Source organism: Ananas comosus, linkage group 24 (assembly GCF_001540865.1).
Source record: "Ananas comosus cultivar F153 linkage group 24, ASM154086v1, whole genome shotgun sequence".
Taxonomy (NCBI): Eukaryota; Viridiplantae; Streptophyta; class Magnoliopsida; order Poales; family Bromeliaceae; genus Ananas; species Ananas comosus.
Genome location: NC_033644.1, coordinates 6,116,542 through 6,144,399, shown reverse-complemented (window position 1 = coordinate 6,144,399; position 27,858 = coordinate 6,116,542). Strand labels below are relative to the sequence as shown.

Below are 27,858 nucleotides of genomic sequence, written 5' to 3'. Positions count from 1 at the left end.
GGCTTTTCGATAGTAGTTCAGGGGAAATGAAAACTTCATCGGACGTAGAGGATTGGATACGTTGCAACTGATGTAAGGAGCAGGGTGAAGTTGAAGTATTTTGTCTGCTGAATAGTTGAGCGCAGGAGGTTGGGTTTGATCGCTGAGATTCACTTGAATCTGGTGGCTTAGCAGGTGGGATGGGAGGATGGGAGGGGAAAGGAGGTGGATCGTTAGAGGATGAAGCCATTTTCTTTCTCTAGAATTAAGAATTTTTTAGATTGTTGAAGCACTACTCTTAGGAGCTGCTTTTTGCTTCAGGGAGGAGCCAGCTTTTTACCCTCACGAGGACTCACGTACATTACCGCACTTTTTTTTGTGTCCTCAAAAGTCTACGTAGGTTTACTACTACTACAAGGGTTGTTGATGCTGATAAAGACTAGCATGAAAGTCCATTTTCTATAATGCCACTACTAGTGCAATGAGCTAGTAACACACTAACATAACCATCTACTATATATGCATCAAATGCTGGTGATGTACTATGTCAAGTTTGATTACATCTACCCAATTAACGAGGGATTTACACGTAATAACGTCCCGGCTCGTACCGTGCCTAATGGTCCCGTGGTAGTCAACACTCCCCACAGCAATCCACTGCGACGCCCAATCCCGCACGGGCGATTTGTTGTCGCAAGGCTACTCCGGAGTGCCGGCTTGTAGGGACTGACCCTCATAAGCTTGTACGAATGAGCACAATGGCAAGCGAGTGTGATCAATAGCATAGGGTCCACAAATCGAATACTCAATCATTATGTCTAAAACATGGAATCACGACATCGACTCAAAGGTCGGATACTGTTTTATTGGTGTCATGTCTCGTTCTCAAATACTTTGGTGGTACGACCCTACCAACACATAATATGCCTCAAGCAAGTATGAATACACATCTCATTATCCTATCTAGGATAGTTTACTATTTTAACCAAGACGCAAAAGAGGTTTCATAACCATACCATTCCCGCTATAGGCAAGGGAATCATTTACTAATGCCATATGCAAATGAGGTACAAAGATGTCCCCAAGAATCATAATGCATGTAATGCATATGCTTTACTACCAAAGCCTTCACTACATGGAGTAAAAGGGTTGTCATGCAATCAACTTCATTCAACTAGTATTATATGCAATTGTCCCTTTTATAGATCGCCCAAAGGCGTCGTAATCTCATTCATCATGTCTAAAACATGAAATTTTCACTAACGATCTCTAGATCAAATACTATGTCATAATGTCAAGTTCTAGTTGTTCAACTAGGTTAAATACACCATGCTTAGTTTCATATTTGCCCCTATCATGCACTATGTCACCATTACCTTATCTAAAACAAGTATATTGTTCATTATGCAAGTTAACCACTTTTTCTATATCATTCACTATGTTTATTCCATAGGATAAACCATTATTCATCTCTGACATGCTTTCTAATGTTGCGTAAGAGGAAATACAAATATATACCTTTAGGATGCAAGTCCACATTATATACCTCTACTACATAGAGTATAAATTTTCTACATGTAACTCATATGTATCATGTATTCTAAAATTCTATCATGTTATATTTAGCATGAATATGCACCAAATCATGTCTTATAATAATAAAGAAAATATAGAGAAAGTTCATCCATTTCGGTGAGGTCAAACCCATCGGATACCCGTCGAACTCTTTCGTTTCATCGAACGAAGTTGGCCACCAAGCTTCTAGTACCCTAAGAGAATTTCTAAAAGGGTTACAAGCTTCTAACAAACTTCATACAAAAATACCTAAAAATCAAGTCTAAAATAGGTGGAAAATACTTTTATCCAAGGAGAACTTGTCTAAGGTCCAAATCGAAGCTACAAAGCTTCAAATCCTACCTAAAAGAGAATTCTACACTCATCAATTAGGTTCCAAAAGCCTCACAACAAGAAACCCTAATTAAACCCTAGTTTTCCAAAAACTAGGTTAAACTCCAAAAATCCTCCCAAAAGCACAATCCAAGAGAGCAATAATGTTACTAACCTTCTTTAGAGCTCCAAACCAAGCTAAGATGAAGCTAGGGTTGGAGATAATTCCTCAACAAAGCTCTATTCTTCCGTTTCAAGCCTCTTTCAAGGTCCAAGAAGCTAGCCACCATGAAGAGGAAGAAGAAAAGATATCAAAACCCAAATCAAAAAGTGTTTGGGAAAGAAATCTAGAGAGAGAAAGGGAGAAAAAAACCTACCTTCATCTCTCTCTAAGCTCAGCACAAAAAGGGGCATGTGGGAGAAAGGGGGTGTTATAAATATGTTGTAACAATTTTCTCAAAATCCCTAAAACCCGCAAAAATTACAAACTGCACGAATTGCAATTTTTTGCACTGCGTACCGGTACTCGAAAAGTAGTACCGGTACCAGGCACCAAAACCCGCAAAACCCAAGCCTCTGCCAATCGGGTTAGCTACGATGTACCGGTACCAACTCGATGCAGTACCGGTACCCGGCCCTAGTACCGGTACCCGACCAAGTCTATACTGATACTCAAAACCCCTCAGCTCAAACCCGAGAGCAACCCTCTCGGTCACGCGTCGGGGTATCGATACCCCACTGTGGTACCGGTATTCAGCACTCCAAAACCTGAATTTCTAAATTTTGGCGCTAAGTACTCCCTCTCACGTTCTCAAAACACAAGTAATAGGTCGGTACATAGTCAACGATCCTCAAAACATCCAGAATAGTTTAAAATACTATTCTTATGCTAGAACCTTGCAATTTGCTAAAGTTCAATGTGCTACATATACAGCGGGAAGAGCGCGACTCCCCTGCTGATAACTGTTGTGGGTGGTTACGGCTACCCACAAGGTCGGCCAAGGCTAGCGAGACGAGTCTCATATCGCCTGATGGTTATGAATGTGCTTGAGTCTGACAAGGACGCTAGACTTACAGGGGCGGGAGGAATGTGACACCTCTATGATTTGGAATAGTCATATATGATATAATAAGGCTAAATTTCTTAACCCAATTATAACATTTTGGGCGGTGATTAGGCTCGAGAGGTTAAGAAGGTTAAGCATGCTAGGCCTAGAGTAGTCCTAGGATGGGTGATCCTCTGGAAAGTGGGGCATCACACTGCATGCACTTTTGATGATCTAGAAATGCACAAAAACTCTAGTTTCTACCGAAAGTGATTTTGGACTACGTTTCAAGCCACTTTTGTGCCACAACTAACCGATCTCACCAGAAAACCTTAGAAGCCTCTAAATAGTATCAAATACTATTTCACACTGCAACCTTGCTAATTTGCAAAGGTTTTAGGACTCTACAATCAGGAGCTGATTGATAATGTTCTGTTATCTTTCCACTCACCTCTCGATGTGTGGAGCATGAAAGGGGCCCAATTCTCATCCGGAAGCTCATAAGACGTCACATGGCTGATGCTCTCCACATTAACTAATATATGCTGGACAAGGCCGAACTGTCGTAGAACTCGATCTAGTATGTGTAACTCTATAATATAGAAATAGATCAACATAGTCCTAAATCGCCAAACTTACCTCTACGTAAAATGGTGGTAATCCAGCTATAATGGCGTTTAGTGTACTACCTCTATACAATCTGTAAATCAGCTGAAAATAAAATTAGCTAAATATAAGGCTTATTGCACATATATGTTAATAAAATATTAAAGAAAATATACACGTATCTAAAACTCCCTCTACTGATCTAACGCATCTATATAGAACTCTATGTTAGTCGCCCTCACGTTATACTTGGAACGGCAATCCACCATTCATCTAAAATTAAAAATACATGTACCGGTTGTAAATAATTTTGAAATATAATAATTATCTCATTAACTAAGACAAGTAGAGGGTGGGAGCCCTTGGATGAGCAGAATATAAGATGTATTCCAAGTCTAGGGATGTGCCGCTAGCATAGCTTATTTATTTTTAGCAGGCAGGCCATTCCAGGGCGAGCAAATTTAATCCAGCTTGAAACCTCACCCATCCGGGCCTTTGCTCAGTTCAAACTTGGCTAGCTTGCCGATGGTGCAGTGGAATCTAATTTTCGATGCCAATTCAGAGCTGGTAATTTTTTAGATGATTTACACCAACTCAAAGATGGCACCGAAACAAGATCAATTTAACAAAGAAGAACAATTTTCAAGTTACAAAGCTAAAAGACCAAGTCTAAAACAGAAGAAACAAACATATTTTACTCGAGTGTTAGTGCTTTTAGATGTTACAAAATAGTCTTCAGCTGTTCATACAACACCCAAATAACAAGGCCAATTACTGTATCCCTAACTAAACCCTTTATCGCACCACTGATCCAACCGTCGGAGCTCTCGCCTGATGCCCTGCCAACAAGATCACGAAATCGCAGGTCTCCTTGATCAGATATCAGTGCATGGACCACACCATTCATGTGGCCCTTTCCGATCACGCCGACGACTATCTTACCGTTGTTCACAGCTTTGCTCCTCTTTAGAGACCATGCGAGATACTGAAATGTGCACAATCAAAAATTAAAAAAGTAAAAAAATAGAAACATCAAGTTGGTTGCAAAAAAGTGATATTGGAGAAAGTATTCATATAGTAGAAAAAGTATCTCTATTGCACCAGGAACTTCAAAACATCTAGCACCATAATATACATGGCTTTTACATTTTTATTCTTACAAAGACTTAATTACATTCTACAATATCAAACTTCAGGTTTTTTTTTTTTTTGTTTACAACACTGTACTATTTTATTTTATTTTTAAAAGACTATTGGACTTTCTCTCAGAAAAGAGAATCGATTGAACTATCATTTTCTTATCAATCTCTTTTCTTTTTTTCCAAAGACTATTGAACTTTCTCTAGAAAAAAGACTTGAACTATCATTTTCTTATCAATCTCTATATTGTGCCTTAAGATTTATTTTCATTTGTTACCTTATACTATTTATATTTCTCAACGACATCACTAAACTATCGTTTTTCTCACTGATCTCTACATTATTTTCAGCAAATTTATTATTTAGGCAGAAATAAACAACTCTATTATAAGTACAGGACTTGTTTGGTTCACCTATTTTAAACTCTAGAATCAATTTCGATAGTTGTTTTTTGTTTAACAAGAATTGGATTCCAATTCCTCTTCCACTTGGGAATGAGAGTGACTTAATCCATTTATAACTCAATCCGGCTTTGAATCCTGGATTGACCCCATTCCGGAGTAAACCACTCAAAACCTCTCTTACAAACACCTTCCCTTCTCTCTCTTCATTGCTTTCCTCTCCTGTAACCAAAACCATCTCTTAAAATTCTAAGGGTCCTATTTGTTCATTCCAATTTCTATGCCAATAATGAATCAAATATTTTTGGATGGTTCATCATGCCATTTCCGATTCCAATACAATCCAATTTCATTTTCCATTCCCATTCCAACCATGAACAAAACATGCCCTAAGTTTCTGAAGAAAATTCAGATTTTGCATGTAATACGCACAGTGGATGTTCTAGCAAGAAAATTCAGATTTTCCGGTTCCAACATCATATCCCTGCATTTAAATATAGGTTAACAAACAATTTATAACAAGTTTGTCCATAATCGTAGATTTAGCTAGCAGAAGCTTTCAGTTGGATTAAAAAGGGGTACCGTATCACGCTCATGTATAAGAGGCTCAAGAAGCGATGGATAAGATATGCTCAGCTGCTCGTACAGCTTAAATGGGCTGCCCTCCATTTTCTCATCCTACATTAGGAAAAGATTATATAGCAAACTTAAGTACTTTATTCACATGGGACATAATGTATGCTCCGGGATAGCATTACACATATATTGCATCAAATGAGTGCTTTAACAAATATCATGTTTTTTCTGTAACAAGTGAAGTGATGTAGTACCCCTTTTCACATAATATTCATCCATAAAAATGTATCATGGAGTATTATATAAAAAATCAGAAAAGTTACATGTGAAATCCACCTGAAGAAAAAGAAAGATCAACAAGACAAAATTTGTTCTATAAGAATCAATTATTTTTCCACAAAAAAAATTGTTGAAGAACTAGTAGCTCCACACAATTTGAATCTACTAGCTGTCCCTGTAAAGAATGGAGAAGGTAATTCAGCCCAGCCATGGAAAGTTACAATAACAAATCCCTATTGTAACTTACTTCCAATCCATCATAGCTAGCATTTCTTTTTTCACATACAAGCAGAGGCAATAATATGAAACATGTAAGAACTAATGTATTATGAGGCAATCTTTGAGATATGCTATAGAAAGTAATGTATAGCAAGGCCAACAAACAAAACCATTCCGTAGCTCCAGAGGAGGAAAAGTTTAAACATTTGATCTTTAAATGTGCTTTATAGATTGATAGTAAACCCCTCGCCAGTGTTTGAAAAGGCGCGAGGTGCAGAGAGGCGCAAGACTCTCTTGGAGCCTAGGTGCGAGGCACACTGCGAGGCGCGCACCTCAAGAAGGCGAGGTGCACATTTACTAAGCCTAGTTTAATTTGATGTTCTACATTAAAAAACCCAAAAATAACCATCAAAAAGTAAAGAAAACACATGCATATAGTTTAATTTGATGTTCTTTCTGACGCTGCTGCTGCTTCTTGTTTTCCTGCTGCCGATGCTGTTAGTTGTTTGTTCTGGCCACCTTTGGTTTGCTGTCGCTGCTTCCTGCTGCTAGCACAACTGCTGCTGGATGCTCGACAGGGAGAGAATGTGGGAGAATAAGAGAATGAGATGAGGGGGCGAGCGGCTGATTTTTTTAGAGTTTTTGGGTTTCTTTCAAGATTTTTTAAGTATCTTATCGGGTTTAAAGTATAAGATGCAAATTCAAAACCCAACAATCTGAAAACTTCAATTTTTTTGGATTTTTTTTAAGATTTTTTAAGTATCTTATCGGGTTAAAGTATAAGATACAAATTCAAAACCTGACAATTGGAAAACTTGAACAAAAAATCTTTGTAAATTTAAATATTGCGAGCCGCGCGCCTCAAGCGCGCCTCACGCCTCGCCCGAGGTGCGCGCCTCAAGCCCGAGGCGCGTGCCTCGGCAATAGCACTGCGACTCGCTATTGCTAAGGTGCTGAGGCCGGCGCATCGCGCCTAGGCGCCGAGGCGCATGCCTCTTTTCAAACTGTGCTTCTCGCTATGCAATTTAGTTAGTTTATGAAGCTTCCCTATCTTATAAATCATATCAGGTATTTTCACTTTGTTATATTGGGTAGTTTAACCAAACGAAAGCATTGGAACATGCAGAAAAATATATAGCTGGTGGGGTCAAAACTTTTTAGCCATTTCCAGTTACATGGCATACGAGCAGTTCATAGGAGTTCACACTCCCGAAAATCTGATTAGTCAATCGAACTTACACAGGGCGATCGCTGCTCAATTTGCGTTCGGCCTAGTTTAACTTTTGTACTGGTAATAAATATGCCAATGATTTATGGGATTAAGCTAGGTAGCAAATTGGCTTCTGATATGGATGGCCTGATGTCATTATCATGCAAACTGATATGGATGGCCTGATGTCATTATCATAGGAATATGCCTGAATTAATACCCTTACCCTTCCATAGGAAGGATGATGGAATTCAAAGTTAGGGCTAGGCCAATTATCAATGAAGAAGGAAGCAATAGTGGCATCGATTTTTATTGAAAAAAAAGTTTTGGTTGAGAAAAGGAAAAGGGCTTGGAGATTTTTATGCGGAGCTTGTTGACTGGAGCAAAGTAGAAAGGCTTTTTGACTTCTTTTTTTAACATGGTCGTTGAATACACTTCCACGACAGTGCCTCTTTTCAAAGCTAGAGCCTTTGTTGTGCAACAAATCCGTTTGTTCCACAATGTTCTCAATCGGAGAAGCCTCGCACCCAAGATTCTATGGGGTACCAGTTTACAAATACGGGAAGGAAGGATGGGTGCTATGCTGTCCCACTCGCTTTGGGAAATGATGTGTGCTACACTGCTAGCCTTCTTCCATACGGCCATCGGAATATCAGCTTACCAAGCCCACCCCTAAGAGCAAAGTTGGAAGAATCTCTGTTGACATATCCGATGATGCTAGCGCAGCCAGAAGATTCCTACATGAAAAGATTTTATGCCAGTCTTACTCCTAGGCCTGAAGAAGGACAGGCCTTTTGACATACCTCTTTAATAGCATCATCGGCTTCCTCTCGTCTCAAGAATCTAAGCCACACCTAACCATAAGATCTTTTATACAATGGACCTTTTTAAGAGACGAGCTTTCACCCAAGAAAGATAGAAAATCGTTCGGTAGACTAAAAGGGTGAATTGCCTTATTTTAGAACTGAAAAGTGAGGGAATTTTGCTTCATTAAGGAAAGCATAGTTGCTAACTTCAACCACACAGTATCAAAAAAGGTCTCATTCGTGCTAGCTCAATCAGACCTTGCACTCCAATCAGAAGAAGCATTTTTGGAAGCTAGACAAAATAGACTACTTAAAAAGATAAGAAGATGGGGATTTGGACGATCGGGAGCGCAGCTTAAATTACTTTTTTCTGTGCATGTTCTCGTCTTTTTGCCTTTTCTGATAATCTCGTAAATATCAATTTGTAACCTTGTATCTTTTCATCAAAAAATGACATATTATTTCTTATGTGTAGCTCCATTTCAACTTTGTTTTTGTATTTGTCTATGCCAGGATTTGCCTATTTCTTTCTGCTCTGCCCGTTTTAAGCGGATTATTACACTGTGTTGAACACACACAGAGTTCAGTGCTTTGGTCCGTATCTACGGATTGACTATGAAGGGGATGGGATCCCATGAAAATCATGGCATTCATAAAGGTGACTCATTTATTCAATGAGAGTTGGTTCGAATTTTCCCAATCAGGTTAATCATTTTGGCAATTCATGCTTATGTTATACTGAAGATCAATTAACGCTATCATATAACCAACCAAAACACTGGGTATGCCATTGCCGATCAGAAAGTGATCCCGGTGTATGAGGCAGCTCTGAGGAGTTAGGAGTTAGGAGTTAGGAGTTAGGAGTTAGGAGTGAGGATTTCGTATCAGAAATCTCTTAGATGAAACCTAATTGAAAGTCTACGATCTTGGTTTTCGTTGAAGAGAAGGTTTCTTTCTAGTTTGAGAGTAGAGAAGACCTACCACAGTTCAATCAAGAGCAACAGAGCAAGAAGTCGGAATTGTACGACCACGCAATCAACGTCATTGGAGACGAGGTTAGGAACCCTTCTCAACCTAGATGAACGTGCAGTCTGCACGGAAGGAGAAATCAGGGACAAAACTATAACCCAAAATACCAGAGCACCAAGGACGGAGTCAAAAAAGAGAAGGATCAAGAAGAGTACTACTACTGATTAGGTCAATAAATGACAGTCAACTACTATAGCTCAAAGACCCACGACCACAGGTAATCGTCAAGAGAATAATTATGAAAGGAGACCTCGAACTAGTATGTCCGCCTTGTCACCACGACGATAGATCGTCCTTCGGTGAAATCTTGGGATAATTCTAAGGAATAGTTACTTCAAAGTGAATCTTCCCTAAATACAAAAATTTGATTACGATCTATTTTGCGAAAATATGAATCGTCCAAAAGATGAAAATTTGTCTTTTTTTATTTTCTTTAGTATTGTCTTTCTATGAGAATTAGAAAAATAAAAATAAAAGGTGAGGTAAAACCTCACAAATGAAAATGAAATTGGTTTGGGATCTTTTTCATTGTTTTGGGGCTTTCGGTCTCTGTCCCATTGAAACTGATAGGTTTGTTTGGATATTTCTTTCTTAACTGACGCTATTAGTGAATGGAGTGAGCATGGGGCACAAGCGCTTAATAAAAGTCTTCACTTGCGAACAAAAGGACCAATAGGAGGATTTTGCACAAGAGAGTACTCTTTCTCTTGGTAGATAGGGCACTCTCTTTTCTTAGCGCAGGATCTCCTTTCTTCCCGGAACACTAAGACAATCGCCCTTCCTTGAAAAAGGAGAAGAGTGAGTGAGAGAAAGAGCGCTTCGGTCAGAAGCAGATACCACACACTCAAGCCAATGAAGAAGCACATAAGCAAGACAAATACTCTTCATGGCTTGGAGGTTCCCACATTTCATGCCAAGGTCCCTCCACCATTTGATAAAATCGAGGGCTAATTCATCTCCTTATTGTTTAGTGTCAAAGAGGTCAGCCAAAGAGACTCTTCTTTCTGCAATATGGAACTTCTCTTTAAATTTTCTCTGCATGTCTCTCTAGTCTGCTATAGAACCAAGCTCAACTTGGCGTACTCAGCAAGAGCAAGGAGAACAATCCTCCATTTGAGATGCATCCGTAGGGTGAGCTGGCTTCACTACTGCCAGTGAAAAAAAATAAACAAAAAGGGATCTTGGTTAGTCCTTTAGATCTTGGAAAGGAAAGGCTTATAAATTATATCAGGAATTTTCCCTTGTATATTGGGTACTGTAACCAGATGAAAGCATTTGAACGTGCAGAAAAATATATAGCTGGAGATGATTACTGTTGGTGAAAAACTCAAAATTTTAAATTTGAATTTATTTTATTTGAATTTTAAATTTATTTATTTAATATTTATTATTATTTATTAATTATTATTTTTATTATTTTATTTATTTATTTATTTTATTCTCTTTCTTGGTGCAAAAGAAACTCAACGGAATCCCTCCGTCCCATTTCTTGTGCCAAACGGAATCTCGTTCCGTTTCTTCCGCCGGTTCCGCTTCTTTCTCATAACGAGAAAGAACGTGGACTCCCTCTTTCCTATATACCCTTCCTCTTTTCCTCCTCTATTTTAGACAGAGTAGGTGGAAAGATATTAAGATAAAATATTAATCATCATCAATTCATTCTTTTATCTTTTATCATTTTCATATTCTTTTTATCCACTGGGTGTTGAAAGAATTTCCGTCAACATCTTCACAATCGTGCTCACAGGAAGAAGAATTCCGGTCATACCTTGGTTGTTTTTCCTAGTTAATCCCGCATGAAGGACAGGAATACGCCTTAGGGCAGTGTTATGCATGTTTCCAGATAGATCAAATCTCTTATTTGAATTTTTGCGCTTATCTGTAAGTTCAATTTTATCTTTGTAACTAAATTAGTTAGATTTTGATTACAATTAGATATATATATATATATATATATATATATATATATATATTTTCCCCAACAATTACAATGTCTTAAAGAAAGTTGAACATGAAAGAAACAAATAATAGTAACACTTATGATGAAACTAACTATAGTAAGAGCTACAGCTCTCTTATTCCCTACCAACTTCAGCTACAATAATATATCAATTAAGTGAAGAGAGTTGCAAGCTAGCCTAGTTGACCAAAATTACTAGCTTCTACTAATATGAGGAAATCACAAATCCTTGCATTAAACATAACAAGCAAGATTGGAAAGGTTGTGGGCAAAGACCACTAAATGTAAAACCTAATATCAGAGGCGGAAGATGTTTTCTTCTTTGTTTTTTTCTTGTTCTTCTTGAGAGAGAGAGAGGGAGAAAGAAAGCAAGAGAAACTATCCAACTTAGCTTCGCTGTTTGGCTTAGTCCTTCCTAACCTTTATGCGCCACGAAAGTGGAGTATAAAGTACGCCAAACCAAAGACACTAACCCAAATACCCATATGGACAACTGCTCTTACAACTCCCACAGTTCAAATTAGCAAAATTCCAAAATTAATGTAGAGATATTCTCATCAAATTTTAGAGGTGGCTAAAAACATTTTAATCTACAGGGCAAAGAAATACTAGTAAACAGCCAAGACATAAAATACCTCCACATTACTTTCTGGCACTCCAATTGAAGGCGAAGTTATGCCACGAAAAAGTGAGATTATCAATCTCAATTTCTCGTTCCACTTTAGAGATTTCCAAGCTCTTTCAAGCTGAAATGGACAGTTGACATATCAAAAATCAGATCCATCACAATAAAAATTGAAATGTACAGTAATATAGAAAGATACACACAGTTATTTCAATTGGGCGATCTCCCAGGACAAGCTGAGCCCCAATCTCTTCAGAGACTTTCCGAGCTGCACGAAACTGCAAATAATATCCACACAAGAGCAATGAGAAAGTCATAAGAAATAGTGTATGTTTACGATGAATTATATCGAGAGCACAAACTATACAAAATAGAGTTCTTTTATAGACAAACTACCTCGTCCCCAAAAGATTGATTTGCGCCCGAAGAAATTTTTGAAGAGAAAACAGCAAGGAGCAGACGTAAAGCAAGAGCACTTTGTCCACCTAACATCGCAACAAGCATCATTATGAGCATTTTCAAAGTATGTTAGGGGTTGTTTGGTTCCTCAGAAAAGTGTAGAAAAAAATTTCCAAGTAAAAAGTTTTCCATGAAAAATCATTTTTTTTCAAATTTTCCGTCCGTTTGATTCTAAGAAAAATAAGTTTTCATGAAAAACTTTTTTCTATATTTTATGGAAATCTAGTGTTTTCATTTTCCTAAAAAAATCCGGAAAATAAAAATGCTAGTTTTTTATGAAATATGAAAAAAAACATTCCAAAAATACTTGTTTTCCTTCAAACCAAATAGGCGAAAAATTGAAAAAGGAGTTTTTTATGAAAAATTGTTTTCTTGGAAAAAAAATTTCCACACTTTTCCGAGGAACCAAATAGCCCTTATCCACTGCAATCTTGTATCTCATTGCCAAGCTATTAAAACTTCTACACTAGAACTAGTTACCCAAATTTATGCTGCGATTGACGGCTCCAAAAAAGTTAGCCCCAGTTAACGAAAACATGTTTGATCCTAAAAGCGGGGCATCCTGCGCATCCGTGGATGCATACATAATTCCAGCTCTGAAAATGAACTCTGCAAACATACCAATTAGCTAAAATACATGTTTTGGTGTAAGAAGAAAGAGATGGATCCCTACAACTATCCAAAATCTTAATGCCATGACAGAAGAAGTAATTCATGTTCAAATATTACGCAAATCAAGTTCTCCGTAGCAGGCATGCTTGAAATTTAGGACCAAAGTTAGTCACTGTTGGTTCTAAAAGAAAATATACTAGTATCTATAAACTCTACGATCTTTTAGAATTCATCTAAAGACAGATGTCTGTATGTGCTTCTAATTATTAATACCAAAGGCTAAGCTAATATTAAGACCGAAAATGTAGAGACTTGCACAACGGCAATAAATATGTTGTTTGGAAGTTGACATCTTATCAGAAATGGTCAGGAGTTTCCCAACCTGAAAAGTTTAAAATTGCTTGTAGCTCACAATTCGTACATGAAATTGATTTTCTTTTACTACAATGAGAATAGCTGATACAACTACAAGACCAAGCAAAATCACGGGTTCAACACATTTAAAAGTATCAATCCTACCATTCCTTGTCAGTGGCGGAGTTGGGGGTGGGCCCTAGTCGGCACATGCCCACCCGTGATTGGCTTTACTTCTAATTTTTTCTCTATAAAACTAGTATATGCAGTATGCACTAATTGCATAGATAAAAATTGTGCACCACTATCCTTTTCTCCCCCATAAAGTATAGAGATTTAAGTATAAAATAAATAAATTTTATTTTTTTATATATTTAGATATTTATAATCATAGTTTTTTTAATTATAATGTTATTATTCAGTGAAACGTACTTATCTAGTTATCTGTTGTGCCCCGTCTATATTTCTTTTCTAGCTCAACCACTGTCCCTTGTAATTGAGAGCAAACCAAAAGTTCCAAACCCCAATTAGTACCCATCATCCCCAGCAATAAACTTAACCTAATTTAATATTTGTGAAACAACTATTCTTTTCTAAGACATTGTTTCGTTTGGGAATATCTTAGGAACAACTGGTTTATTCCCCAACTCATACCCAAACAAATATCTCGGTTTGAGAATAATGGATTATCCTGGCCAAACCAGATAATTCGGGAATAAGCAATTTTGAGATGTTTCGACATATACACCTAGAACAGCATCATTCACTAGTTTATCCCCAACTTGTTGTGAGGCATTTTATGGACAAAAGGTAAGAACGCTTCTTCTTTACAACGCCTTTTTGCTCTAACCCGGCTCTCTAGACTCGACTCATCTCCCTCCATTAATGCTGCTCTATCTTGTTCGCCTTCCCTCCATTAATCTCCTTTCTTCAACATGCTTTCTTTTTCTTCCCTACAATAGATATGGAAGTCATATTCACAGTGGCATTAGAAAGCATGATGTCACGGCCTTAGCGTTTTTGTTCGCAAAGCCCATGCGGCGTCTGCCTTCCTGCTCAAAGATGAACAAACCTAACTCCTTATTGCTAGCCTGGACCTCCGCCCCCTACGACTAAGTATGCAAAAAGGAGAGAAGAGAGAGAGGCAGATGTTCCCAAAAAACTAAGTACTCCACTACTTAGAAAAATAGGATTACAGTACACAACTCCTCTTGTGTCTCTACCTTTTTTCCTCTCTACTTTGATCTTAGCCAACCCTCCTACTTGTAAGCTCCTAAATACAATGAATCTAGCCTACACTAACTCACCACTAAACACACATTAAAGCATACATTAACTCACCCACTATCACATAGTAATGAGCCCTCATGAATGCCTAATGAATGCAAGGTGATCCCAAGGGTTGCCCATGACTCTTGGGTTTCTGCTGGCGGTTTCGGAGCCATTAAATCCAGCAGTTACTTGACCCCTTTGTCTCCCACAATAGCTACTGGTTTTGGGCCTCCTTTACAGCCCACTCTGCTAGGAAGTTAGGGTAGGGACTCAGATTGCACAGCAATTTCGCTAAGTCCCTGACAGTGAGGTGGCTTATTCTTCACCATATTTTGACACTTGTCCAAAGTAAAGGACTAGGCATCAATGTGCATCCATTAAGCTTATCAATTCATACATGATGACACTTCTTAAGCCACATGTTATGAGTTATGACAGTTTAACCATACACATTAATACTTCACCCTTTACATTGGACAATTATTAAAATATGGCAAAAAATACAACACCTTATACTTACTAACGCCATTGTAAATATACTTGCCCTTATTCCTCTCCTTATGCTTGGGAAAGGCAAACTAATTGGACTAAAACCCTGTTATTTTGCTAAAACCCTGCTATTTCTAGGATATTCAAAAAGTCAAGCAGTAATCTTTTTCCTGCCTAAAACCCTCTTCTTACTCAATGCTGTTCAAAAATTGTGCATATGAGGCGGAAACATTCTGAATGAAAAACCTTTATTTCATCTTAAAATCTAAGTTCTTCACCTTTAAGCTATTTAATTGTTCTAATTCGGTGATTTAGCTTGATTTTGATTTTGGCCCTTATTGAATCAGCTTGTAGCTATTTTCCAGCTTATGCAAAACAATGCCTATGACAACAATGAACTCTGACCTATAATAAGCATGCTAGCCCAAGATGATGCATAGTTCAAGCCCTAATAGTAGTGGCAAGGAGTAGTAGTGGCAAGGAGGTCGGGGATCATTCCATGCAACTGCCATTTACTTGCGTGGGAACCCCAGGTCAGAGCCATTTAAAACCTCTGCAGCCATGTAAAGATATCTATTTTTGCTCAGATTTGCTATCTATTTCATAGATAAGTGTTAGTTTGCTCTATCTATTCGCCTATCTAATTTTTTGCAATGATGAACAGAGTCATGAGAGCAATTCTGATTAATGCTTTTTTTTTTGTGCTTATCTTTTTATATAGTCTATTGATTTTAGGTCTATTTGCCTATCCTGCTCAATTTAGTACTGCACATTTTGATTATCTTGACTAATATTTGCTGCCTATTTTGCTCTGCATTTTGCATATGCTGGTGTTTATTTTGCTATATATTTAGTTTAATTCAAAAGCTTATACTCTATACTTGGCTAATTTTGCTTGACCATACACAGAAGGGTAAAATTGACATATAATGAGGATATTCAAGTACTTCATCTACTGTCGTGAATCTATTCATCCAAATAGTATTGGGAAATCCTCTGAGAATAATGAAATATCATCCAAACACAAAACAAAACTTGTTTTCGCTTGTTCAGTGATATCCTTTACTTCCTAGGATATCGCCTTGAATAGAATTTTGTTCCAAAACCAAACACTAGCTAAAAGTTTAAGCTACCAGAGAATGGTATTTTAATATTTTATATTTGACACTCTCTCACACATCTTTTTGATAAGCGAAAGACGTAAACTTGAATTAAGGGAAAGGAAATTAAATAAGACCAAAAGCCCGGTGGGATTCGAACTGAATACCTCCTACTTTGATATCAGCACAACTGTCATGCTGGTGTCACAAGGCATGCCGCTATGCCATCGATCCAGCACGACACGCCCCGTGCCAATGACGACATAGGACTCCATGCCAATGGCACGCAAATGGCATGCTGGTACGGACTAGCACAGATTATTTCATCAGTTTTTCTTGAAAAAATAGTTTTATAAAATGTTTAAATGTTACTAATGCCTTTTAAAATGGTCCAGGTATTGATGTTTCATAAAGCTTAGGAAGAATAGAATTAAAGACATCTTAATAACTCAAGAATGCCATTTTAACACGTCTCCAGAGCAAATTCTTGATGATGAAATTAAAGTCATAATTGGATACAAATTTATTGGAGACACTATCATATTTAAATTCACTAGATCAAACAAACAATAATAGAAACTGGAAAAGTCTTCAAATTTGTTTTTCTTTTCTTTACCACAATTTGGTCATGCAATGAGACACTATTTTCTCCAAAAGTTGTTAGATCTACAAGATCTATACATCCTAAGTTAAAAAAAAAAAACAGTTTATAGCCTTCTCTTCTCAAAAAACTCAACTAGAATCCAAAATTCAAAAGAACGAGGACGTGTTTTCAATATCGCTCGACATGACCTTATCCCACATGCTGGCACAGCCTCGACACGATGCAGCACGGATGACACTGGCAACTCTTGATATCATGTGAAATAACTGTTATTATCAAAAAGCTTAAGTTGTCAGAAAACGGTGATTTACTATTTTTAGATTCAGTAGCATTCTTGATTACAAAAGAAACTCACTTTTAGAAGTTAAAGGGCTAGTCTTAGGTTTTACAAAACGACCTCTTCTCTAGAATAAGTTCTATATTTTAAAGGGTTCGAACCAACACAAAAGCTAAGCTAATAGGTAGAGACGTCCTTACACATTACAGATAAGGTGGGATTCTCCTTCCTTTGCAATGTGGAGACCATTATTACTCTATGCATATTATTGATAGGCCAAGATTCTTAGTTTTATCTAATATAGACAATAACCACCCTCCCCAACCCTGGGTCACGTCTAACGCATCCTAAAATAGTACCAACACATGCCACAGACTCATTGGTTATACCATAACCAACATTCTAAATGCTACCAGCATGTTACACTAATTGAAAGCCACTTAATATGTTCTGTCTGTTGGTGGGCTATAAACTAAATTAAAGGAACTATAAAATATTTTAAACCAGAACAACCAAATTTATTTAAGTACGACTGAACTCAAGTACACATGAACTTAGTACAATTACAATATGATTGAACCACATAACACAACAAATCACATGCCCTCTTCTATAGAGAATGAAACGATACAACACTTCACGAAAACAAACATTCCTACACTCAAAGACATATCTCTAAACTAAAAGACACAACCTTACAAAGGGACATATCGTTTAATAAGGTACACATCCATTCAACAAAAAAAAATAAAATAATAAAATAATAAACAAGCTTATAATCTAACATCCCCCCTTACGCTTGTTTATACATAACTTTCATCATCCTCTTCGACTGGGTCTTCATAATCTTGGAGTTTTTCTTGTAATGCCATCTTTTCTGAAATTATAGTTCTATCTTGTATGCCTTCATTGACTGCATTCTTCAAGAATTTGTTCTCCATAATCAATGCCATAATTTTCCCCTCCAAGGAAATATTTGCATTCTCTAATATCTTTGCAAGTTTCTCTAAATAAATATTCTTTTGATCAAGAGAGAGCATACCCGTAGTACTCATGAAAGCAAAATGCGACACATCCTGTTCCGCTTCCTTTTTAGTCTCTCTTTTATCTCCTATGTAATTTGACTTTCCGAGTTCAATAAACAAATAAAATACCAGACTATGAATAGGTCCCTTTTGATAAGTGCGAAATTGTGGTAGAGGTAACTTCATCTTTTGACAGTATTCTTGAAGTAGATTTTTGTAGGACACCCTTACTATTACCTTATTCTCCATTTTTCTTCTCTCCTTTTTTTTTTGTCAACTTTTTAACATAAATTTATAATACAAATTTAACTCTCCATAGAATGTATATATATAATCAAGAAAGGACTTCTCTTTTCACATCAAAAGGCACCTGTAACCAAGAGACACACTTTTCAATTTTAAAGTGCCCTTTTTCACCAAGAGACACATGTAACTACTTGTAGAGAAACTATTAATTTAAAAATGCACCTATCAACTACTTTTATATGCAGTGCACTGGTCAACATCTTTATATGCACCGATCAACGCCTCCAAGAATGCACCGCTCAACACCACCACTTGACTACTTTCACTTGCACTTTTAACTTGCACTGATCAACACAGAAAAATAATTACAAAGGTCAATACAATTAAAGCATCTTCTGGCCATTATTTTTAATATGTTCATTTTTTTGAACCATTATAATTTTACCGCTTCGAATTCCAAGTTTTTCTCTAAATTTTTGAAAAACTTCTGATTGCAATGGCTTAGTGAAAATATCTGCTATCTGATCCTCAGAGTTGCAATGAATAATTCAACTTGTCCTTTTTTTACTTCTTCACGAAGAAAATTATATCTTGTATCTATATGTTTACTTCTGCTATGATGCACTAGATTTTTAGATAACTCAATTGTTGATTTACTGTCGATAAATATCGGGGTAGGAGAATTTTGAGTATAACTGAATTCTTCTAATACATTTCTTAACCACATTGCCTCACAAACACCAGATGCCACCGCAACATATTCTATTTCACATGTTGATAAGGCTACAATTTGCTATTTCTTTGAGCTCCATGTAAAAAGCTGTAGAACCCATAAAGAACACGTATCCCGAAGTATTTTTTTTCTTACGTCTTGATCTCCGGCCCAATCACTGTCCTTGGGAATTTGTGCAATACGCAATGCATCCGAATATCTTGAGATGTTTGACTCTAGATTTATATCCACTCCAACCTTCTTCCGGTGTCATACTCTTTAGACTCTTTGGACTCCTATTAATTAAATATGCTGCGCATACAACTGCTTCTGCCCAAAATGACTTTGGTAAAGTTTTCTCTTTGAGCATACTTCTTGTCATATCTAGAATGGTTCTATTTTTTACTTGGCTATACCATTCTGTTGTGGACTATATGTGTCACGCCCCGGATTACTCGTTTCCCTGGGCTCGTTAACAGACCCGCCGTATACATAGGTATTTTTCCTATATACGAAGTGAAAAAGTAGAAGTACCTGTAATCATACAATACTACAAACAGTAGTATAGAGCAGCTAGGAAAATAAACCATATATATAAACTGTGGTTCAATACATACATGTCATCCAGGGTATACAAATACTCGCTCTGGCGAGCTACAACAACTATATGTAAAGACCAAAAAACTACAACTACCTGTAGCTGGTGCTCCTCTAGCTCTGCAACTCGTCTGGAAGGGCTCTAACTCGCAACGCCCTTGCCACGATCAAGGTCAGCAGCAGCAGCAGCCGAAGGCGACAGCTCTGCAAAAACAGTGGTAACAACTGGGCGTGAGAACTACTACAAAAAGGAGCAGTCCTCAATGGGTACCGCCCTCGAACTCATCGGTCCACCCACTAAGTCTACAGGGATAAGCAGGAATAGTAAAGGAATCTGGAACAAATCTATAGCTATATGCCACTATACTATCATACTCTAAAACTAACCATCTGTAGAACAGTGTCAACTCAGACCCAATCTCAAATAAGGACTGTAATCATACCCGTCCCTGGGACTGTGAACACACCCGTCCCGCCCGGTTGCGACTATAACCTCCACACTAACCAATCCGTGGAGAGCAAGTCCAACCTACACGAACGACATCAACGCAAAAGCACAGCGGCCATCTCCGGAGTGGCACTCGTGGGAGCTACCCAACCGAGTATGCAGCGTATCTCTATCGAGCTCAATCAGGCTCTAACAAGCCAAAGTCAAGTAGCTAGGGTCAAAACAGGTCTAGAAACCAAACCCACGTGCTCTCGGCACAATCTGAGATCAAAAACAGAAATCTGGGTCCACCGTCCACCCCAAGGGCACCCGACAACCTGAAACAGCCTAGACTCTGCTGTAAAAATAAGCTCGTCCTCCCAGCACGAGCGTAAATGCATTCTACACTATCCCAGGTATCCACCGCGCTGAAACAACAGTGATACAATCAAACCACGGCTCCTAGAGCTAAATCAGGTAGTAGAATCATATGACAGGTCGAATCGCTGGTTTTCTTCTAAGTCAAATTCTCAGTCCAACATGTATAATTTATCTAATTACTACAGCATGCTCCAAATTCAGATTTCAACAACAAGCTAATCATGAATTTGAGCTAAACTTGATATACCAAAACTGAAATTATACATGTCTACTATGCATTATACTTAGGAGGCAAAACCGATGATAAACCCACCTCTAGCGCAATTCCCTGGCAGCAAGAAGGTCACAAATGCTGGAAGCCTCAGCCGAGATCACCCACAACCAGCAACAAAGCTACTCGAAGGATCTACACCCAAAATCCATCAAAATCCTGATATTCACCAAATTTCAGCACTTAAGCTTAATTTGTCTCAACTCCAATGTCAAAACTCACCTAATAATCTCCAATTCAGGTAAGGCAAGTTCCAAATCCAGTGAATAATGATGGAGTATCAATCTCAAGTCCAAAATCCTGCTCCTTCCAAGAATTGCATTGAAAAACAATCAAAAACTCGAATTCAGCTTCAAAGAAACAGCAGTCCAAAAAAACATGGAATCGACCAAGCTAACCTCAACCAAAATCTGCAACTCTGGGCTTCGTGGATTCCTCTGGAAGTCTAGATTCCAGCAAACCAAGTTTCACCGCAATCCGACCTTCCTACGTCGCACACGAGCCAAAACACCGAAGGTCGTCGCTGGAAAACTGCAGAATCAGCACTCCTCAAGCTGAATTTATGGACCTTTGATGCAATTTGAGAAGATTTGGAGGATTAAGATGCAATTTGAGGCTTCTCTGTGAAGAACAGGTGAAAAGAGCCCACTGTGGTCGAACACCACCTATTTATAGTGTGTTAGAACGGTCCAATAAGCCTCAGGAACAACAGCTGCAAACCTGCAATTCTGCAGAAACGGGCACTTTCGGGGGCCCAAAACCCTTTTCTGGGCGTCCGAAGCCTGCAGGCTACACATTTGCTCACCTTCGGGTCCTCCGCCAGCGGTGTGCTGTGCCTATAACCGGCTCCGGCGGACCTCACCTACCACCAGCCACGTGTCGGCGCAAACGATACTCACGAGGTGAACTTTCAAACCCACATCCGGGCGCCCAAAACATGGACCCGAATTGGCTTCCAGCTCTGCTCAGTTCTGCACTCAACTTCTGGGCGACTCAAATCTAGTTCTGGGCGCCCGAATCTGGCAAAACTTCAGTTTTGCTTATTTGAGTGCGCCAAGTCCATTTCCGTCTCCATTTCGTGCAGAAACGACTCCAACTCAGTCCGACACTCTCCAGACGTGTCGACCAGTCACTAAAACTGTAGCCAATCCTATCCAAACCTCAGGAACACTACAATATGTCGTCGTAAATTGCTATTGAATACGTTCTTTGCTACAGTAATCTTTAGATTCACTTGAGGTGTATTCTCCTCCTCTATCGAATCTCAATATTTTTATTTTGTTTCCACTTGCCCTTTCTACCATAGCTTTATATTTTTTGAAAGTAGAAAATACGACAAATTTTTCTTTGATAAAATAAATCCATATCTTTCTAGCGCAATCATCAATAAAAGTAATAAAATACTTATTTTCTCCACGAAACTTAGGAAAAGGACCAAAAATGTCTGTATGAACTAAATTTAGAGGTATCATAGCAAACTTTATTTTGCTACTAATAAAAGAAAGTCCAGTTTATTTTCCAATTACACAGCCTTCACATACTTCTTTTGAGTGTTTGATGACGGAGAAACCATGCACCATTCTTTTAGACTGCATTTGGTTGGAGGGATATCCCAAAACAAAGCGGGATATCCCCCGATCAATACCCAAACAAAAAAAAAACGGAGGGGGATTCTTTGTTCCAAGCTTAACGGTTTGTTCCAAGAACAACCCGTTAAGCCCGTTCTCCTCAGGTAGGAAAACTGGGCGGAACAACTTGGGGTCCTCTCTAAGCTTCCCATTTTGCCCTTTAAATCCTTCGCCTCAAACAAACGCAAAAAAAAAAAATTAATAAAATAAAAGAAATAGATTGAATGATTAATTTAATTTAATTTATAAGAGCCATACTATTTGGATTTATTAATATTTAATTTAATAAAATAAAAGAAATAGATTGAATGATTAATTTAATTTAATTTATAAGAGCCATACTATTTGGATTTATTAATATTTAATTTAATAAAATAAAAGAAATAGATTGAATGATTAATTTAATTTAATTTATAAGAGCCATACTATTTGGATTTATTAATATTTAATTTAATAAAATAAAAGAAATAGATTGAATGATTAATTTAATTTAATAAGTATTACTCCATTTTCAATATTTATATTTTTAAATTAATTTTGAATAAATTTAAATAAATGTTTAAATTGAATACTACTAAATTAATATTTTCAAAATAATGTACAAATATACTTAATTTGTAAATTAATTTATTCTAATCCTTAATTTATTAAAGAACTAGGCTGGAATACTATTAATAGCACCAATGACTTTGTGCTATTAAGTTTTCTACCCTTGGATTAAAAGATGTGTGGTTAGGATGATGTGGGCCCCCTAGGGTTGAGTGGGTGGTTGGTTGAATAGTATAGTCGAACGGATGAAAATGATAAAAGAGGTAAATCTAACGGTAGAAAACTTGATAGCACCAAATGCTTTGTGCTATCGATAGTATCCCAGCCAGACTCTTTATTAAATCATATTTAATTATTATATTCAAGGGCAAATTTGTCATTCTATTTAATTTTTTTCTTTCCAACACCTTATTCAAACATAAACATCCAGACACTATCAGGAATATTCTCTAGAAACAAATAAACAACATCCAAACGTAATTTACAACTTGTTCTAGCTTATACCGATATATCCCCGGTTCTCGAGAACAACAAAAGTTGTTCTCCAAAATTTAGTTCTCAAACCAAACGCAGCCTTAGAGATAACACCATACCTCAAATGCCATAGTCTTGATTCTTCTTTAAATTCTGAGTGATAGCACCTTTCAATTTTTGACTCTGTATTGATAGGAAACATCCTGTTCTTTGACATATATACTTTTGCAATCATTTTTGCATTCTTATCCTTCAAAGTCAGAGTAGAGCCCTCCATATGAACAATGTATCCTTTCTCCAATAGTTGTTCAATACTCGGTATGTTGCTCTTTAATTCTGGCACATAATATACATTCGAGATGGATTCTTCTTCACCACTCTTCAATCTAAACATAATTTTTCCCCTACCTATAGGTACTTTTGATGAATCACCAAATTTCACATTGCCATCAACAATTTGTCCATTTCAATGAATAGTTCCTTCCTTCCACACATATGATTTGAAGCACCGGAATTCAGAAACCATACGTATTGTGGATCTTTATCTTCGTCTTGGCATGCAAGCAGTAGTGAAGTTTCTGCAACTTCTTCTAAAGCACCATCGATGTAGTGATTCATCAATATTTTTACACTAGAATCTTTGCTGAAATGACCATACTTTTTGCAATTATAACATTAGATGTTCAATCTTGCTCCGCCATAAGAACCCGGGCGATTGTTATTGCGTCACCTCTTTTTCGGCCATTTCCGTGTCATAAATCACGACCACTGTTGTTGCTATTCTGTCAGCCATTATTATAATTATTTTCTCTTTTGATTCTTATATTTATTATAATTATTTTCTCCATAATTTTTGCCCTTTCTATTGTCAAGTTTCAACTTTGACTTGAGGGCTTGTTCAGTCAACTTGGTTTTAGACAATTTTTGTAGTATTTGCTCATGTACTTGGAGGGATCCTGTCAATTGGTCGATGGAGAGAGTACTGACATCTTTTGACTCCTCTATGGCAACAACAATATGCTCAAATTTCGGTGTGAGGGAACGAAGAACCTTTTCTACAACTCCTGCATCATCGAGTTGTTCTTCATTTCACTTTATTTGGTTTACAATTACCAAAATGTGAGAAGCATAGTCCGCAACACTTTTGGACTCCTTCACGCAGATTGCTTCGAATTTTGCTCGAAGCTTCTATAGACGAATCCGCTTCACTTTATCGTCTCCTTTAAAGACAGTGCAAAAACATCCCATGCCGCTTTGCTCAAAGTTGCTTCGGCAATTTTCTCGAACGCCAACTCCTCTACTCTTGGTAAAGATAGAAGAGGGACTTTTTGTCCTTCTTTCTTGTATCTTTCAACTCGTTTCGTCGAGCTGCAGTTAATGCAAGTTCTTTTTGCTCTTTGCATTTTTAGTACCCAGTTTTAACTAATTCCCAACGATCTTGAGAACCAAGAAGTGGTTTCATTTGAATGCGTCAATTCTCGTAATTATCTTTTAACAGTTTTGGTCAAGGATTAAAGTGCCGTCCCGTGCCGTACCGTACCCCAATATGGGGGCACAGTACAGGGAGGGTCTCGCAGTACCCCCCTAGGCCGTGATACCTGCTGGGGTATTGCACGAAACAGCACGATACCCCAACAAGTATTGCTTGGCACGTATCTTGTTGTTTCTTTTTTTTTGCTGTTGTGGGATTTTTTCCCCCTTTTTGCACACTTTCCACCCCGCAAGAGACCCGCTCCGTCGGATTATCAGCCCGAGCCCGCAGCTCACCACTGACATCTATTTTTTCTTCACATTATTTTTTTAAAATTTATCGCATCGCAAAACTTTCGGCAAATCAGGGCACAAAATCGAACTCGATAATCAAATTTCAATACACATCTAACATAAAATTCTATTTTTGGAGTTAGAAGATTGAAAATGCCGATAAAATTAAAAGTTAAATTAAATCAATTGATATTTAAATTTATTTAATTTATTTGTTATATAATTTATTGCTAAATTTGTATAGATATATAGGGGTGTAATGTAGGCCATGCCGGTTCATCTGTCTAACCGGTACGACCTACTCACCCGAGTCGAACCGGGCCAGAGGTCAACCCGGCACGGCGCAAATAAAATCCGGTGTCGGGCCGAATTTCATAGATGCCTGGCCCAGCACGGCCCTCTGGCCCAGATGGCACGAGCCGTGCCGGGTCGAGCTCCATGCCAGCCCTTTAATTTTTTAATATTTTAACAATATTTAAAATATTTTTAAAATAAAAAATTAAATGGTTCTCTTTCGTCTAATATATTAGATAAAAAAATAAATTTATTAAAATATGTATAAATTAATAAATTTTTAAAATAATTTTAAAATTTTATAAAGCTTTGAAATTTTTCAAAAGATCTCTTTTTTCAAGGGTTCTGTAAACCCTTCAGGATATAGGCCTATCTCCCAAGAAAGGCCTAAGGCAAGGCCCTAGGCCTTTCTTTTCATATCCCTTGGGAGTTGGGGAGCCAGGTTGGCTCCTCCAGTCCCAAGGTTTTGGGGAGTTGGGCTCAGGAGCAACTCCCCAACTCCCCAGGGATCTTTAGGCCGGGTCATGCTTGCTCGGCAAGCACGGCCCATGCGGGCCATGCCGTGCCGTGCCGTGCCGAGCCACAAGCCAAACTGTCGGCCCAGCACGACCCAGGCTCGTAACGGGCTGTGCCGTGCCAAGCCAACAGGCATAGCTGGACTGGCCCAACACGGCCTATGTTGCCGGATCGGGCAAGCCCGACACAGGTTCTACAATACCTGTGCCGTGCCTAGGCCCACCCCGTAATCGTGTCGGGCCGCCCACGGGCCGCCCGGCACTTTTTACATCCCTATAGATAGATCTAACAAATTTTAATGATCCACCGCGACGATCTATGTGGAATTAAGTAGTCATCTCTTATAAAAATATAAATTTATATAATTATTGTACTTGTGAATTTTATTATTATATTTTAATTTCTATTTTCTAGGTATAGTTGTACTTTATATATAAAAAACTTACCAATATATTAACTGGTGAGTATAGTAAGCTATACATAGCCAATATTCATAATTATTTGACTAAATCTTTCAAAATAACATTATAAGAGTTTATTAGGACAAAAAAAAACTAAAATAAGCTCATGCCAAAATGTGCCATTAGAAAGTTATACGTATCCATCGGCACACAAGCATGCCACGTGTCGGCACGGAAGCGTGCCTGTGCCGTATCGTGCCAGGCAAACAATGACACGCCCCCGTGCCACAGCACTTGAATCCTTGGTTTTGAGATTTGGGTTTGGAGAAGTTGATTGGCCATTTTTTGACAAAGTTTCTTTTTAGCAACCTAGCTCTAATACCAAATGTTGGTGGGCTATAAACTATATTAAAGGAACTATAAAATATTTTAAACTAGAACAACCAATGTATTTAAGTACGATTGAACTCAAGTACAAATGAACTTAGTACAATTATAATACAATTGGATCCACAACACAACACAACAAATCAATGCCCTCTTACATTGAGCATGAAACGATACAACACTTCACAAAAACAAACATTTCGACACTAAAAGACATATTCCCAGATTAAAAGACACAACCTTACAAAGGGACATATCCTTTCACAAGCTACACATCCTTTCAACAAAAAGAAATAAAATAATAAAAGAATAAGCAAGCTTATAATCTAACACTGTCGGCAGCATGTGCACAAAACCAATGGGCCAGAAACAGGGAAGGACACACAAAATTATAATACCATACTAAATGGACTAGCACTAATTCTAACACTGTACGCTGAGAAACTGCAGCGAAAAGTTTGGCAAATAAAAAGTTCATTAGATATTTGGACCCAAAAGCAGGAACAACAATTTAGGCGAAATTTTTGAATAGTTCTATTCAGACAGCAGTAATGTCTAGAAAAGCTGTACTTCACACTTGCCTGCTCCTGCAGAGCTCGACGACGACGTTGTCTGGGCGCAGGGCCCGCACGACGCGCTCGACGTCGGCGGACGACTGCCGGGACAGGTGGTGGGTGCCGACGAGCCAGATGGCGTCGGGTTCGACGAACTCGCGCCGCCAGCTCGGGACGGGGCCGAAGCGGCGCTTCTCGACGAGCGCCAGCGCGCCGCCCTCCACCAGGCCCATCAGCTCCGGGTGCCCCGCCGCCGCGGCGGAGCGCGTGTCATCCAGCACGGCCGACTTGTAGTCGAACCCCGGAGGCGGGGGCCGGATGGCGACCTTGCGATTGATGCTCCGCCGCTGCCGAGGGGATTGAGGAGGAGGTGACGAAGAGGAGGAGCTCAGCCATGGGAGCTGGGGGAGGTTGCTAGGGTTTGAAATTGATAGAGTGGTGCCAGGGAACGGGAAACGGAGGGTTTCCATCTGTTGGGTTGGAGCAACGATCGCCAACCGACGGGTACGAATTTGGACGGCGGTGGCATGAGATGAGAGGCTCCCGGTGCGTTCGGATAAGGCGACGTTCGAAGTCCTCAATTTAACAAGGTGTTTTTTTTTTTTTTTTTTTTTTTTTTTTTTTTTTTTTTTTTTTTTTTTTAAGAAAAAAAAAAGAAAGTATGTTATCCGCGGTTCGTTTCACCAAATTCTTTGCCACTTG

At 38.3% G+C, this 27,858-nt stretch overlaps 1 protein-coding gene and 1 long non-coding RNA gene across 4 annotated transcripts; both read right to left on the bottom strand.

The window, feature by feature from the left end:
- On the bottom strand, window positions 4,189–27,762 carry LOC109728551 (traB domain-containing protein). Of its 3 annotated transcripts, XM_020258978.1 has the most exons (8): window positions 27,184–27,762; window positions 12,703–12,818; window positions 12,160–12,248; window positions 11,967–12,041; window positions 11,774–11,884; window positions 5,642–5,737; window positions 5,492–5,543; window positions 4,365–4,503 (listed from the first exon to the last, which is right to left on the bottom strand). In XM_020258978.1, exons 1-7 carry the CDS (start codon window positions 27,624–27,626, stop codon window positions 5,502–5,504), a joined length of 972 nt encoding a protein of 323 aa, XP_020114567.1. In that variant the 5' UTR covers window positions 27,627–27,762; the 3' UTR covers window positions 4,365–4,503; window positions 5,492–5,501. The 3 variants fall into 3 exon arrangements, with proteins under 3 accessions (XP_020114565.1, XP_020114566.1, XP_020114567.1); XM_020258976.1 differs by lacking the exon at window positions 5,492–5,543 and having other exon boundaries at window positions 4,189–4,503; window positions 27,184–27,755; XM_020258977.1 differs by lacking the exons at window positions 5,492–5,543; window positions 5,642–5,737 and having other exon boundaries at window positions 4,189–4,503; window positions 27,184–27,760.
- Window positions 19,479–21,029, bottom strand: LOC109728552. Its single transcript, XR_002220993.1, has 4 exons — window positions 20,988–21,029; window positions 20,812–20,889; window positions 20,632–20,724; window positions 19,479–19,714 (listed from the first exon to the last, which is right to left on the bottom strand). It is a non-coding gene; the product is annotated as an uncharacterized LOC109728552 (long non-coding RNA).

Bases quoted from the DNA above. Each gene is read 5' to 3' on its own strand.
- LOC109728551 (XM_020258976.1), bottom strand. From the start codon at position 27,626: ATGGAAACCCTCCGTTTCCCGTTCCCTGGCACCACTCTATCAATTTCA. The intron at 12,819-27,183 runs GCAAGTGTGAAG...GTTCATTTTCAG, and splicing joins GTCGAGCTCTGCAGGAGCAG to AGCTGGAATTATGTATGCAT. The intron at 11,885-11,966 runs GTGTGTATCTTT...TGTCCATTTCAG, and splicing joins ATCGCCCAATTGAAATAACT to CTTGAAAGAGCTTGGAAATC.